The sequence below is a fragment of the Tripterygium wilfordii genome, chromosome 6, assembly GCF_013401445.1.
Source record: "Tripterygium wilfordii isolate XIE 37 chromosome 6, ASM1340144v1, whole genome shotgun sequence".
In the NCBI taxonomy this organism is placed as follows: Eukaryota; Viridiplantae; Streptophyta; class Magnoliopsida; order Celastrales; family Celastraceae; genus Tripterygium; species Tripterygium wilfordii.
Genome location: NC_052237.1, coordinates 460,111 through 476,258, shown reverse-complemented (window position 1 = coordinate 476,258; position 16,148 = coordinate 460,111). Strand labels below are relative to the sequence as shown.

General features: G+C 37.3%; 2 protein-coding genes across 2 annotated transcripts; one reads left to right on the top strand and one right to left on the bottom strand.

Annotated features, from left to right (window-relative positions):
- Positions 1–4,859: 4,859 nt before the first annotated feature.
- Positions 4,860–7,823, top strand: LOC120000430. The gene is made up of 3 exons (XM_038848516.1): positions 4,860–5,131; positions 5,248–5,663; positions 6,307–7,823. The coding sequence occupies exons 1-3, from the start codon at positions 5,066–5,068 to the stop codon at positions 7,517–7,519; spliced, it is 1,695 nt and encodes a 564-aa protein (XP_038704444.1). The 5' UTR covers positions 4,860–5,065; the 3' UTR covers positions 7,520–7,823.
- A 3,369-nt stretch (positions 7,824–11,192) lies between these two features.
- LOC119999584 (dnaJ protein ERDJ3B-like) lies at positions 11,193–15,605 on the bottom strand. Its single transcript, XM_038847247.1, has 10 exons — positions 15,282–15,605; positions 15,050–15,198; positions 14,823–14,952; positions 13,413–13,527; positions 12,656–12,772; positions 12,363–12,449; positions 12,130–12,189; positions 11,972–12,049; positions 11,796–11,867; positions 11,193–11,677 (listed from the first exon to the last, which is right to left on the bottom strand). The coding sequence occupies exons 1-10, from the start codon at positions 15,350–15,352 to the stop codon at positions 11,519–11,521; spliced, it is 1,038 nt and encodes a 345-aa protein (XP_038703175.1). The 5' UTR covers positions 15,353–15,605; the 3' UTR covers positions 11,193–11,518.
- Between the last annotated feature and the right edge of the window lie 543 nt (positions 15,606–16,148).

Sequence of the window (16,148 nt, the reverse complement as noted above, 5' to 3'; positions counted from 1 at the left end):
AACCAACCTTATCTGTTTATGTTTGTCTTTTATTAATAGAGAGAATCTTTCTTAGCCTCACATCCCATTTTGCCCCCTCTCATACAAACATGTTACATGTATAGAGAATGGGAGCTTATGCCATCAACCCTAATTTTTTTAAAAATTAATTATTTGATTATATAATATTTTATTTTCTTTAATGCAGTATGTGTTGCTTAGATTAGCTCAACAGAGATCCCATGATTCTCTAAATCCCTTTTAATAGGGATCTTCTGTTGTTAGTTTAGGGCAAGTGGCAAGTTGGTGGAGGGACCTTATGATTTTCTTATTTTATTTTTATTCTTCACTAATCCTTTCTTTATCATGCGACCTCATTTTAAATTTTATTATTTTCAAATTTTAGATTTCTTTTAATCGAGAAATCACGTAATCCAATCATTCAGACAGCTGAGTGGGCATGAACCTAAGCTGAAACCCATATGGATAGGGACCCGGAAATGGGACAAGCACAAAGAATCCCACGATGAAATATCATGGCCGGTTAGTTCGAACTTCTAACATCGGGCACTATACGCTCTAAATCCGAAAAGATTACCAACTAAGCTATCGTCAAATGATTTAGATTAGATTAAATCTATGACTATATATAAGTACTATTTTTAGATTATCAAAATAATATGAGAATAATTCTAAATTATCGGTATAGGTAGCCTTTAGTGCCTTGTATCTCTGCTACCTAAATTAGAAAAAAGATGACCCAAGTCAAACTTTCGATTATTGTAATTAAGTAGATACCCATATTTATATATAGTTTCGTTGTATTATTTTAAGGAATAAAAGCATAGGATTCGAAGGTTTTGAGAATAATTTAGGCCTGCTAATTATTAATGTACTACTTAAAGAAAATTATAGATGTACGTAGTACTTAGGTGAAACCAATCTTTTTAAAAATCAATTAAGCTTTCTTGTCTTTTCCAAATCATGAGGAGGTACACCTACCAATAATTTAACTTAATTTTGCTCCAACAAATTCCATACTGATTAGCAGTTTATCAAAAGATCTGAACAATTCCAATTTATTTGGTAAATTTCATAATTCACAAAAGAAAGTTGTGTGCTTGCGTTGGGGGTATGTGCAAATGTAAATTAATTATTATCTCACATGACATTAGTATCGATAGATACATAGCATTTATTTCCCTATTTTCATGTCAACTTTTATCTACATTTTCTAACATATATATTATAGCATCCGTCTCGAGTGGACGGGGTCGAAAGCATATGCAGTATCAAATTTAGTGATGTCGGGTGAACTATCGATTGACAATGAGGTAAAACCTCTTACCCCACATCACTTAAGAAAATATGTGAAGCACACAATATAATAAGTCAAACTTTCAAAGTATTAACAAGCGTTTTTCTTGGGCTCAAACTAATATGGATTGGTGCTAAATTTGGGAAGACAAAACCGTGTCAGTCAATATGAGCTAGCCCAAAGCAGACAAAAGTGTTACTAGTGCGGAGGGTTACGTAGACCATTTATATATTTTATACGGAATAAAGAAATAAATATATGTGTGTGTGTGTGTATATATATAAAAATTTGTGGTTGTATGTTGTTTTGGCTGCTGCATCAAAATGAATAATTGTCAATAATAGGGAAAGACAGCAAGCAGAAAAGGATAGAAGGTAGACCCAAAAGAACGTAGAAAATAACAAGACTCAATTATAGTCATCTTGGTAGTGTGCCTTTGAAAGCAGACTATATTGTCCCTTCACAAGGACTCTAGTAATGAAGCTTAGTTACCTATCTATCTAAATGTGAGAAGGAGGAGGGACAAAGCATGTGTTCTAAACAGAGCCCCTATATGAAGAGCATGATATGCTGGTCTAAATTTCCATTGTAATTCAATTTGTGGGGCACAACCCTCACACTCTTCCATTCATTTTTGTGGACCATTTTCATGCTAAAAAAACAAGTACTCTAGACTCCAGAACAGCCTATCCTGCTAAGATGAGTACTTACTCCACACCAAAGAAGAGCACATTTTCGAAAATTTAAAGTATTGTGGATGCAGTACTTTTGTGCATCCAAGGGATTATCCACTCTAAGGTACTTGCATTGGCATTCATACCCTCTCCCGTGGATTTATTTCATGAAATCATCTCGTTTACCTTAATCGAACATATAACCTATTTAGTTTGAGAAGCCGAGTATTCAAATTATCATTTAAGCTAGAGGTACCCCTAGAGCGGACAATTCATTGGATGCAAGAAATCGCATCCATAAACACTAAGAGATCAAATTAAAGTGGTCATAAATTAAGTTTGGAGCTCGATTAACGAATTGAATCAATCTAATCTCGATATATTTGGATTAGTGTCATTGATTTCCTTCCTTAATCTTGCAACCACTGCTAGATTAATTACCCTTTTTAAGTAGTTTACGTTATTATTTTTCGGCTTTGATTAATATTTCAGTTAGATAAAAAGAGGGTAGTTCACAAATACCAATCTAATTAAACGCAGAGTGGGATCCAGCATTCCATTCAATATTGGTTTCATCAATTGATGATTTCCACCTATAAAAAAGGCCTGTCTTCGTCAAGAAATAAAAGGGACCCTCAACTCAATTGTTACAACCTGGACATCCTTAGCTGTACAAGAGCTTGCAGGCTTAACAAGCTAGACCTGTTTTAAGGAAAGAAACCAACCCAACCTTGTTAATGGGTCCTAATGGTCCCAAACCCATTGGAGCAAAACAACGGAAACACACAAGCTTGGTGGGACTTAATAATACTGCCAAGGAATATTGTTAATGATTAAGGTTTCATGTGCTGTTGTACTATGATAACTTCAAAGTCAAATTTTAATATGTTTTAGTTGGTTTTTATTGGACAAGAAGAGATTTGTTTTGCAATGAATTAGAGTGAATGGTTCGATTTTAGTCCTTGTAGTCTCCCTTGCCGAGATGTAATTTTGCAAAATATGGTGGAGAATGCTAGCTTCTAGTTGAGTGAATGCTTAAACATGAATGTGTAATTAGTATTCTAAAACATAATTTGTTTCTTAGTCGAGAAATATTTTAAGAAATTAATATCAAACTTGATAATAAATTGAAAGGAAAAAAAAAACAATAATCTTTTTATCATAATGTTCTTTTTCTCAACTATTTCAAATGTTAAGACGAACGAACATGATTTCATATGAATTATGTGAGACCTACGATCTCATATAAATAGGAGAAAAATACGGAAATATTAACATTTCGAAAGAAAAAACCCTTTATATAATTGATTGAATAATGGTATGATCCAAATGTTCAATGTTATGGACAGCACCACAAGTACAATAACCAAGGCAAGTGCTCTCAAGGCTCAACAATGGCTGATCTGGCCCCAAAAAGAGGGGCCCAGCGTCAGGAAATGCCACGTGGATACAGGTTTTGTTGTAGTTGTTGACGTGGCAAAGGCACGAGATTGTAGGAACTGTCCTTTATAAGGGATGATTGGTGGGCCTTAAAAGGAAAGCCAACTTAGAGAGGGAGAGAGAGAGATCGCTTTAAGCCAAAGCCCATCTGGCTTATCCATCCATCCATCCATATACATGTGCTATTCATTAATAAAAATGTGGGTTTTGAAAATATAAAAATTCAAAATATAATCTTACCACAAAAAAAGCAAAAGCATGATTCTTGTGGCTTACGAGAGAGAAGGGTCACTTTCTCTCTCTCACTCTCTCTCTAAATATATGCTATTGATTAATATTACTAATTTACCCTTTTAAATCACATATCACATAGTTTTGATTGGGATGCAATTGATATAAAGGTTTTGGATTTTGTAAATCATTCTTAGTTGATTTGATGTTATTCTCTAATAATTCTCGCTTATCAACTTGTGTTTCTTTATGAGGTAAAAGCCACTTTTTCTTTCTTTTCGGTCACTCAATCCCCATAACCAATACAATAAATAGTGATGTCAATAGAAGAGACCTGGAAAAAAAAAGCCATAATTTTAGCATAATCAAACAAACACAATTTTATATTATTTTGAAGTGTATTTGTGAATTATGGTTATTTGTGGTTAGGTGTTAGGCTTTAGCCAATTTACTATGTCGTTAGAGGGAATTTTTGTGAGCACGGATCTGAAGATTTAAGTTTAAACTTATATTGAATGTGCAAATAACAAATTTGTATGGTGTCGTTTTCAATTAAAAATGAATCATGATCACAATTAGGGTCGTAAGAAAACACCGATGTGATCAATAACCGAATCGATTGATTGGTTATTTTAAAAAATATATATTTTTTCAAAAAAATCGATCCATAACAAAAATAACCGTCAATAATCGTCCATCAATTCAGTTAAATTTATGTCAAATATATTTTTTTTAAAGACAACCGTAATATACTATTTACACACCTATTTAACCTGTGATGACATTAATGAGTCAAGTGAACTACACTAAACTTCTCATGATGTGAAAGGCAAAATTGTCCATTACTTGCCGTCAGAAATAAATAACTGAAGATATTTCTTACAACATCTTTTAACTTACTTTTGGCGCAAATTGCTGGCCATTCTCTTATCTTTTCCCGTCCGGTAGTTGAACCCCGAGGACCCGTGATGGTTCGGGTTCACCGTTTATATCTGGTAACAATCATGCGACCACCGGCTACAGGCGGTAATAGCAAGATCAGGGTCACAAGCCTACATTATAGAGAGCGAATCTATGGCGTGGTGCCAGCTATGAAGGCTTTCTCTAAGGTCAAAGCTGGCAAATTTATTTTATTGGCCTGATTTTTTTTCTTCTTCTTATTAAAAGGCTTTGTTATCTACGTAAGCTTCCTTATTTACTCCTCAAATCGATTGAGATTTTAAATAAATTATCATTGCATCTCTCTCGCTCTCTCCACATTGCTTCCATTTTCCCTCTCTTGCTATATAAGCAGGAAATTGAGCATATTATAGGAGAAATATCGAGAGAGGGTAAGGGACAGAGAACGAGAGAGAGAGAGAGAGAGAGAGAAGCAGAGGTGGTTATCACGGTTTGATGTTATAGAAGAAGAGAAAGAACAACCATGGCTGCTGGTTCTCCTTGTTTGACTGGTACTGAAAAGAAGCACTGGTGGCTTAGCAACAGAAAGGTATATATTTTCATTGCGATTCATTGTCCGTTTCTTCATTTGGTCATTTTATCGAATGGATTTTGTGCGATTTTGGTGACGATGACAATAACCGCTTGCTTCGTTGCTCTTCGCAGATTGTAGATAAATATATCAAAGATGCTAGGAACCTTATTGCGACGCAAGAGCAGAGCGAGATCGCATCGGCTCTGAGTCTCCTTGACGCGGCACTGGCACTATCGCCTCGTCTCGAAGCCGCTCTGGAACTCAAAGCGAGATCTCTGCTCTCGCTGAGGCGATTTAGAGATGTAGCCGATATGCTTCAAGACTACATTCCCAGTCTCAAGATGGCTAACGATGATTCCGGCTCGGTTTCGTCGGATAGCTCGTCGCAGCCGCTATCGAAGGAACGAGTCAAGCTCTTGCCTTCTGATAACTCGTCGTCCGACTCAACGAGTCGGGATCCGATCTTCAAGTGCTTCTCTGTTTCGGAGTTGAAGAAGAAAGTGATGACTGGTCTCTGTAAAAATTGCAACAAAGAAGGGCAATGGAGGTAATTTCGTTGTTATCTAAGTTCTATTGATTTTGTGTTTGTTTTGAGGTTTTGGTAGTTGAGAGGTTTAATGACATTAGTTATTGCGTAAATCAGAAGACATGTTTTCATTGGTTCCAGTAAATGCACATCAACCCATCATTGAATGTCCAACTTTTGACCCTAATTTGCCTGTAGAATTAGCCCTTCAAGAAAAGGTTCTTTTCGAAATACTATTGGATTCCTGGTCTTTCATGTAAATTTTCGATACCTCTCGTAAATATTTTGGGTTTGATAAAATGCTCTTGGTTTACCCTAATCTTATGTAGGGAACTTATAAGATTATGGTGCACGAGTCGGATATAAAAAAAATAAAATAAAAAGCACAATATTGTTAGAGGAAACCCCTCCATTTTCTCCTGACTTTGTGTTAATTTTCCTTCGTTTTTTGTCCCAGAAAATGATATGACCCGATAGTGCATTTTGTTGATCCTGCAAAATGGTCTTCACGGATTAGATTAAGAAGAGAAAAAACAAGATTGTTTTCTTACATTTTCTTAAATGATTAATGTGCTTTTTAGATTTTCACTGCATTGACCACTTTAATTAATTAATTAACTATCTTTGCTAAAACGCCCCCAAGCTAACTCTGTTTTTCGCACAGGTATTTGGTTTTGGGCCAAGCTTGTTGCCACTTGGGCCTAATGGAAGACGCTATGGTTCTCCTCCAGACCGGGAAACGCTTGGCCTCTGCCGCATTCCGTCGGGAGAGCTTCTGCTGGTCCGACGACAGCTTCTCGTTATCGGACTTATCTATCTCCGGCGAAGTCTCTGCGACCACTACCGCTCTGTCCCCGCCCCGCGCGCTCGCTGATTCGGAAAACGTATCTCAGCTCCTCTCTCACATCAAGCTCCTCCTCCGTCGTCGTGCCGCTGCCATCGCGGCCCTCGACGCCGGTCTCTACTCGGAAGCAATTCGCCACTTCTCGAAGATAGTTGAAGGCCGCCGTCCAGCCCCCCAGGGCTTCCTTGCCGAATGTTATATGCACCGCGCCTTCGCCTACAAAGCATCCGGAAGAATCGCCGAGGCTATCGCGGACTGTAACAAGACTCTCGCACTCGATCCCACTTGCATTCAGGCTCTTGATACCAGAGCTTCGCTTTTCGAATCGATCCGGTGCTTGCCAGATTGTTTGCACGATCTCGAGCATTTGAAATTGCTGTACAATTCGATATCGCGAGATCGGAAACTTCCAGGTCCAGCTTGGAAGCGCCACCACGTGAGGTGCCGTGAAATTCCTGGTAGACTCTGTGCTCTGACAACAAGGATTCAGCAATTGAAACAGAGAGTCGCATCGGGTGAGACTGCAAATGTTGATCACTATGCTTTGATTGGACTGAGGAGAGGCTGTTCGAGGTCAGAATTAGAGAGAGCGCATTTGCTGTTAACGTTGCGGCACAAACCAGACAAAGCGACCGGGTTCATGGAAAGGGTCGTGTTTGCTGATGATCGTGATCTTGATTCGATCAAGGACCGAGCAAAGATGTCAGCATTGTTGCTTTATAGGTTGTTGCAGAGGGGTTACTCGAGTGTCATGACAACGATTATGGAGGATGAGGCGGCGGAGAGACAGCGGAAGTCTGCGGCTGCTTTACAGGCAGCAGTTCAAGCTCAACAGACCCAGGTTTCTATGCCAGAACCCGAATTGACCCAAACCGTTGAGATTCGGGTCGAGAGTAAAACGACAGCGTCTTCTGCTAATCAAAATCCATTCCAAGGAGTTTTCTGCCGAGACATTGCTGCCGTTGGGAACTTACTGTCACAGGTTGGGTTTAACCGGCCGTTACCGGTTAAGTACGAGGCTTTAAGCTGCTAATTACTAGTAATTACGGATTCAAAATTGGAGAACTTGCTTGAGACGTTACCGGCAGCCGAATCTCTAGGTCATTTTCTCTCCATGTACAAAGGAAAAAAATTTGCTGCCGGGAAATTTTGTCACTCTATTATGCTTTTTTTCCCCCTTTTATATTTTAATTTTGTTGTACAGGATTTAATTTTGCAGTACTTAAATCTCCACTTGTGGTTTATCTTAGTCTTATGGACTACTTACTATAGAGAAGCTGGCTTTGGCTTCTCTTGTATGTATTATATGAACATAGCATTTAATATTTTCTTGCCAAGTCTTTAAACTTTCTAGTATTTTCTGACATTCCCACCAGATTTTCCATCATTTTCTTCCCATCTTGGGGTTTGATGACATTGACAAGTCATCATTTACATTTACACCATTTGAAGGGAAAAGTTCCTTTCTCATCTACACTCAATACGAGAAAAACAAAAGTGTGATTGTAGTAAGGGAGACTTGAATTCTCACCGCTAATTTAAGCATTTGCCATCATTCATCATTGTGTAGTATGCTTTGGAGAATGGGCATAGTCGTAGCCTTGGCTTTTTTTACCATGAAGAACAGTACCAGCTTTAATTTCTTCTCTCTTTCTCACCTGCAACAGTGTACCAATGGTGTATAATAATTACTGTTGTTGGTAGAAGTGGAACGTGAAGCAATTATTAACAAGCAGTTTCAAGTTCATATCTCATAAAGGGGAGGTTGTTGGGTAGGGAATCAATGTGGTCTCTCTAACCCTCTCAAACCTAATAATGTGTTTAAACATAAAGCCTGTGATTGCTCCATAGAAGAAGATCATGATTATTGTCAAGGAATTTGGTTGTGGATATTTATGGAATATATTCTGATGTGAGTAGGGTGATATTTATCATCATGGATTAATTAATCAGTGCCAATTAGAGATGACAATCATACGATAATGGAGTACACGTTTGTAACAAATTAGGTAATCCTAGTTCAAAATTTTGAGTAATGTAATGATACAATAATCTTTCTTAGTACAAATGATTTAGAATTAATTATATGTAGAATGGATGAAGGAATTAACATACTCTAAAATTCACATATTACGTTGTTAAAATGATCCGACACACTGATGTGATATAGAAAAAAAATTGACAGTTATGTGGTTGAGACTCTGGAGAATCACGTAGCCCCAAATCCATATGCAGCTAGTTGCCTTTGTAACATCTAGACCTAAAATCACTTCATTTACTACAAATTAATATGCTTCAAATATTATTCTTTGAATAAGAATATCTAACAAAAGAAAGAAAACCATGTGCATTAAAGAGAGAGGAGCATCCTCTACTAATACAAACTTTGGTTAAATACTTGGCCACCTTTTCAATACTTTTTATAAAGTCTCCCAAGCCTCCCAATTCACTCCAACAGTGGGTATCTTCATCTTTTAAATTGTTTTTTTTTTTTTTGTCTCTCTTTTCTTTCCTTCTAAGTGATTAATTTGAAACCCCTTTTTTTTGTTATGTATTACTTTGTGGCTTTGTTCTTCTAAGCTACTCAATAACCACCTTTCCTCCATCACAAGATCCCCATATGTGAAAAATAGTATGAACACATGAAATGAATTTGGTTTGCTTTCAATTCTTAAACAGTTGTAAAACATGAGAGTGATTGATTCATTAACACATCAGCTTTTAAAGTCGATGACAAATGCTGCCAGTACTACTCTATCTACTGGGAGCAACGTGTTGAGTTTTGACCTAACTTACCCAATTATTCGATGTGAAATTTTTATAGTGCGCGAGCTTGATGGCCTGAATTTAAACTCATATTGAATGTCCAATGGGCAAATTTGTATAATGTCGTTATCAATATTAAAAAAAAAAGTATTCGTGAGATCATATGCAAAAACATGCCAAATGTTTTCATTATTATGACAACCCAATTTTCATGTTGTGTGCAAATTTATCTTGTGTTGTGTTTCACAGCCCATTCCAACTACAATTCATTATTTCATTTCTATTTGTTGACATAGAAATATATAGCTGTTGAGTTCTTTTGAAACCTTTATTTTATACTAACATATTTGTTGACTACATTCATGGCTTTATACTGTCAAAACCAAATGAACTCATTGCCTCCGCGTGACTTGCATCATCATACTCACAACACTAACCAATGCTGACTATGTCAATGAAAGAAAATAAACAAAATTTGTATAAATATAGATATTTGATAATTACATGTATATATATATGGCTGTAATTGGAGATCAATGAATGGCATCGGCTACACAAATTGACTTACAAAAAGAGGGTATTTCAAATTTTTGTCCCATCAATTAAGACTCTTTTAAACCGTTTAGGTATGAACCTAATACATATTAAATCACTTTATGATAATCTAATTGATTGTCTTTCCAGATTTAAGGTGTAAAAAATCAAATTGGAAGTCGGGAGTTAGATTCTAAACTAACGTAATTATTTTCAAATGATTTGCATTCTACTTAGTCCAACTAACCCGTCGAACGAATTTGCTTCTGTCTAGTCCAGCCAGAATTTGTACTTAATGGAACGTTGAAAAATGGTACTTGTTCTCACCTTCTCCATTTTTTTTTTTTTTAAAAAAAAGGACTTGTACATATTAGTTCTCAGCTGCTCCTCTATCAAAATATATTTAAGAACATATGGATGTTGTTTTACTAGGCATAATAAATTCAATTTTATTATTTCAAAGCTTATTTTATTGTCTTGTGGAGAAAGAAATGGTGGGTTTGTGCACGATTTCTCACGAGGGTAACCATTTGTGAACTCCATTTTATTATCAGAGATTGTGTCTGCATTGCAATTCCTGTAAGACTCCAATATAAAAACCCTAAATTTGCTCCTCTGTAATGACCATGTAGTTCTTTTAAATTTAGGCGTGTGAGAGAATTAGGGCAGGTGAAGGTCGTGGCCAGATATGATGATATCAGTGACAGCATGTGAGGGTATCATGTGAATATTGGTTTTCTAGGATAATAGCAAAGGACTGAAATTTATAAACTATCCATGTTATCCACATTGTAGTGTAAAATTCGAAAGGAACAGGAAAATGTTTATAATGTATGTTTCAGTTCATAATGTTTATAAGGTAACATGCAAATTCTTGTAGAAAATGTTGTCAGCAACCTTGAAGGCTTTAAGGCAAGGCAAGCCATGAAATTGGGCCTTAATATTCACCATTCTCTTCTCGTGGAAAATCTCTTCAGGAGAGTGGCTAATGAGCTGATTCAGGCCCAAACAACATGAAGCCCATAAATCAGCGAACAAGAAATACTCAGAGATAGTCGGAATTAATTAGGGGGAATTTAATTTCGGGTACTGGCGGAAGAAAAATTTCATTCGTGCCATGTGACACTCTGTCAGGGTGGTACTAGACGCGTGTGTTCATCATGGCAGGCCTTACAGGTTATGCATCAAGGTCCGTCAGCTCGATCTTGTCCAGTTCCAGTGTTAATGGGCCTTATTGGTGGGATGTTAAAGCCCAACTATATGGCGGGCCATAAACGTAAGGCTTTGAGGTCAGCTTAGCCCAGAAATACTGGTTTTTTCTAATTAATTCTAGATGATACCACAAAGATTGAAGTTGACAGGAATATATGGTTCTATACCGTCCAAACACACTGTAAGCGAGAACAAGTTGGAATGGAAATCATTGTATTTCAGATTTCGGAGGCAAACCAAGCATAAACAAAATACGAAACCAATGAGTTAAATTCAGTTCTTTTGATTAGCTATTACAGAGCTTACTGGGGACAAAAATAATGTAAAAATTAGGGCCTTCACGGCACAGAACAGTTGAAACATGAGAGGACTAAAAGCAATATATCTCAGCTACTCTGTTAATAATTGAGACATGTAAAAAAGAAAACCTGGAAGACTTGATCGATTTTGTATGGAACCTCGTCATTTTACTAGGGGAAGCCTTAGTACCCCAGGGGAAAAGAAAGTCTAATACTGTACTCTAGCCAAGAACTTCTTTAATCTTTGCCTTCTGTTCCTCTGTTAATGATGTCGGGAATAGAACCTCAAAGGTGACGTACAGATCTCCTTTCTTATTGCTAAAATGAAGTGGCATCCCTTCCGCTTTGAACTTTCTCACTTCCTTGGGCTTGGTAATTCCCTGCTCAATGAATATAGCCATCATTTCTTATTTGTTCTATTTCGCGGTCAATAATTCATCACATCCAATAGAACAAATTGAAGGGGGGCTCCAAAGAGCATAACATAATCATGCTTACCTTTGTGCCAATATCCACTAAATGCTCATCAAGGTGTTTGGTAGTCTTCTCAAAACCAACAAGAGCTTGAACCTGATAGATAAATAGTGTCAGGATAGTAGAACTCCATGTCAAAGACCAACCCTTTCCTTCAAGATATTCATCCCAAAAAAAAAAAATTTAAAAAGAAAAATTACTAGGGTAATGGTGACGGTCGTGTGCAAGTCATTGCCTTCCCTTCTGAAGGTATCATGGGGCGCGGTCCAAACGCGGAACTGCGAAATATAGTGAGAGTTAATGCCTGCACAAGTTCAATATGTAGGGAAAATCACATAACAAGTGCCAAAAGACTGACCCTCAAATCTCCTGGCTCTCCATCTATTATAGGCTCACCATCATCATAGAACACCACCTCCTGTAACATGCACATAATTATCATTCTTAAGGCTGAAAGGAAAAGAATGACATAAAGTGCAGATCGTAGCAGTTGAAGTAATATTGAGAATCTTATATGATAGGCGGGAGGTGTTATGAAGCACAAGATTTCCTCATGAAAAGCTATTGCAAATATAAACTTCAAAATCTTACCTGCCCATCTTGCATCCCTTTCTCAATATCAACTGTGACAAAGTATCCCTCCCTTACATATTTGACATTTTGGCATTCCTCGCAAACCTGCGAGTAAATAGTAAGGAAAGAAACCAAATATTAGCATGACAACCTAGTAGTCAGTACCATAATAAGAACAGAAGAAAATTATGCTCAGGCCTCAGCTAATAACACCATGCTGTTGCTATTGTTTTGACGAAAGTACGGAATTAATCATCATAAACATCTCCAGAAAACCTTTCACTGTAAAGTTATCTGAGCGATTAAATCACCTGTTCAGTGAACTGTTGGAACATCCCAGGACCAATTTGTCGGTGATGGACCTCATTTCTGCAATTGCAGCGTCTCTTCCCAGGGGCAGGCTTTATAACATTTTTCTCCCTCCAAACCTGAAATTTACATATGAAATACCATATTAATGAACAACGTAGCAAATTTATCACTCTCTTATTTCTGTCAGAAAATATGAAGTAGCAGGGGTAACAAGTGAACATGAGGCAAGTAGTTCAAGTAAATCATACATGAGTATCCCAAGAGCAAACAATGTAACATATGTGCGAGAGGCATATCCTTGATCACAAACTATTACATATTTCTGGAAAAAGAAAAGCAGCATGTTGAACACAAAGCTCTTTTTTAATCGGTTATTAAATAAGGATATGATGAGGGGAGTCTCTTAAAGAGTTGTGGTGCTTAGACATGTTAGAGATTTGAGGTTCTTAGAACTGCAACACGCCAAGTTACAAAGAAGCAACTCAAGCAAGGCACACAGCAATAATTCAAATGGCATCCGGCACCGTAAGTGTGGAGAAATAGACAAACCTAACAGCCAAAACACAAAATGGAATGCGTACACAAAACTTCAAGTGACATAGGCTACAACCAGTTTTATCGTATTAACTGAAACATCTACACAATCAAATAACTTAAGACTCTAATAGCCAACAATACGAATATTGTATCACAAGACTAACATTTGGATTTTGGGTACTGGAATTCCCATAAATTAATCTAAAGACAAATGCATACCTTCATTGTACCTCCCATGTATAGATCTTCCAATGTCGCATCTAAGTCAACAATTACATCATCGCCCTTCGCAGTTCTCTCCTCCTCCTCTTCCGTTGAACCCCCACCAAAGAACCTATGAAAGAGAAAATCCAGCACGTCGTTAGCAACACACTGGTAAATCTTAAATGTCAGAAAAACATAAACTATCAGCAATTTTATTTTCCGTTGCCTTTCATTGTTACTAATTACAAAGAGTATACGACAACTTAAAAGTAATGGATTGGGTTCATAGTAAAGGATCACATCAAGGTAGGGAAGTAATACCACTTTCTATGACATTGTTTAGACAAAATCGTCTATCAGGTAATAAATTACTATGCCTGCATGCGTGGATAGAAACATATGGAATCAAAAACAAATCCTGCTTGTGTAATGAAGATATTCACACAAATAAAGAATCCACGATAATAGATCTAACTATTTTTTCCCAAGGATTCATGTCACCACCCTCAAAACCTATGTGAATAATGTTTTGACGGTGGTGATGAATCACAACATCTACAAAAATGAAACATCGAAGACTGAATTGTGTCATTTGTGTTGGCAATTGAACCTTGATAGAAAAATTGTTCCAGACAATACACAACATGCTATTCTCTACCCTAAATGAAAATTAAAGCTTGGGCTATGTGGCTGGTGGCTGGGTCAGTGTAAAAGGAACTTGACGCTTGAAAGTTTGATCGTGGAGAAGAGGGCCAGGCTGGTCATAATTCGTTTATTCCATTTGGAAGAAAAAAATTAATCATCTTTCGAAGTATGGTAACGCAATGTTGTTGTTCCATTCTTTTGTAACAGTTGGCCAAATACTCTTCATTGAATAAATTCAAGTCACTTTCTAGTTGCTGTTCCTAAGAAAACCTTTTAGCCTTCTTTTGATTGTAAAAGAGTAGCATCCATTAGGTGCCTTCTTTTCGTTTCTTTAACAATTCAGAAAAGCTACTGCTGCATAGTTATAGGAATAGGACCTCTCTATGCAAACAAACAGGAAGAAAATTTTCAAACTGCATCCACAATAGCATGAAAGTCCACCTTGCAGATGCTAAGATAAATGAGAACACCAAGGCTAAAGAAAAAACTTCAAGAGAAATATTTATTCTCCAGATCACTAAACAGGAAAGTCCATATACCCAACAAACAACCTTGCAAGACAACCAAAAACACATCACCTTACTATCCAAGTCCTGATCATAATACCAAATTAAAAACTTGTTCTATGCTTAACCACCAATGACATCAATGAAATTTAAATCAATGAATCTCAGTCTTGGATTAATAATTTCAATCCCGTCCAAATACTGACAAGGGACAAGAAAAATGATCCAAATCCTCAGTAAGCACAACAGCACAAGCACATAAGCAATAACTTACTGTGAAAATATATCGTTAATGTTCATTCCTCCTCCACCTCTGCCACCACTTGCCGCATGCTGCTTCAGCCCCTCTTCCCCATATCTGTCGTATATACTCCTCTTCTCGCCATCCGATAACACCTCATATGCTAGAAACATTAATCAAACAACCAATGAACAGCTCAAACTCTCAAAATTACAAAAATAAAAGGCGAAAATATTATTGCAAAGAAAAAAAAAAACTACCATTGTTAATCTCGGCGAATTTCTTGTTGGCCTCTTCATTGCCCGGGTTCTTGTCAGGATGGTACTTCAATGCAAGCTTTCTATAAGCTCTCTTGATCTGCTCGTCCGAGGCACCCTTTGGCACTTGCAATATATCGTAATAGCTCTTCCTGCACCAATTTCCCACAAATAAGCACACACATATACGCATAAATGTACGTAGTATAATTGAAACAGCACATATACAACATACCCTGCCGAGACGGTAAGAGCGTATAATAGAGCGCATAAGAAGAAACAGAGCTTCGCTCTTCGATGCGCCATAGAGGAGCAGAGGTTGGATCTATCCAAATCCGAAATAAATCTAGGGTTACCGACAATCTGTATGTTTGAAAAATTGTGAGATGTAGGGTTTCCGACGGGCGAAAATGTGAGAGATCACTGATAATTTCTCTGCTATCTCAGCTTCCTCTCTGGTTTTCTTCTGCTCGTGGAGTGTTAAACACGATGACAAATTGACAACCGTAGGCAACAGCAAAGTTACAAAGACTTGACCGGTGTGTCCGTTTTTGCAACGTGTTCTTGCTGAAACTGACCAATGAGGGCACAGAGAAGGGTGTTCCTCCCTATAGAAACCATCCACGTGGAAGAAACTTTCGTCCACAAAGAAGGGTGCTCCTCCCTACAGAAACTATCCACGTGGAAGACACTTTTGTCTGGTATTACTAAAGAAGTGTTATGCTAAATTGCTAAGGGCAAATGCAATGGTGAAGTGGTATTGGACCAACAAAGATGTTGTCTTTTGTTGATGTGGCTGTATTGTAAAATGTGTTTTGCTTATGTGGCTGTATTGTAAAATGTGTTTTGCTGATGTGGCTGTATTGATATTTGATGTTTTGGTGTAGTTTTGTTGTGGATAATATGGAGGAATGGAATGTTGTTGGGTTGGGTGGAAAGAGAAAGTGTGTGGGAAGAAAAAGTGTATAGAAATTTGTGTTTTACTGATGTGGCTGTATTAGAATACGTGTTTGACTTGACTTTTTGTGTAATAGAGGTGGGACCGGGCCAATAAAAATGTTGGCCCAACAAAAATGTTGGCCCAACAAATTCATTCCCATTG

Coding starts and splice junctions, on each gene's coding strand:
- LOC120000430 (XM_038848516.1), top strand. CDS start 5,066: ATGGCTGCTGGTTCTCCTTGTTTGACTGGTACTGAAAAGAAGCACTGG. Junction 5,132..5,247: donor GGTGGCTTAGCAACAGAAAG/GTATATATTTTC, acceptor TGCTCTTCGCAG/ATTGTAGATAAATATATCAA. Junction 5,664..6,306: donor AACAAAGAAGGGCAATGGAG/GTAATTTCGTTG, acceptor TTTTTCGCACAG/GTATTTGGTTTTGGGCCAAG.
- LOC119999584 (XM_038847247.1), bottom strand. CDS start 15,352: ATGGCGCATCGAAGAGCGAAGCTCTGTTTCTTCTTATGCGCTCTATTA. Junction 15,199..15,281: donor GCTCTTACCGTCTCGGCAGG/GTATGTTGTATA, acceptor AAATTGGTGCAG/GAAGAGCTATTACGATATAT. Junction 12,050..12,129: donor GAGAGCCAGGAGATTTGAGG/GTCAGTCTTTTG, acceptor TATATTTCGCAG/TTCCGCGTTTGGACCGCGCC.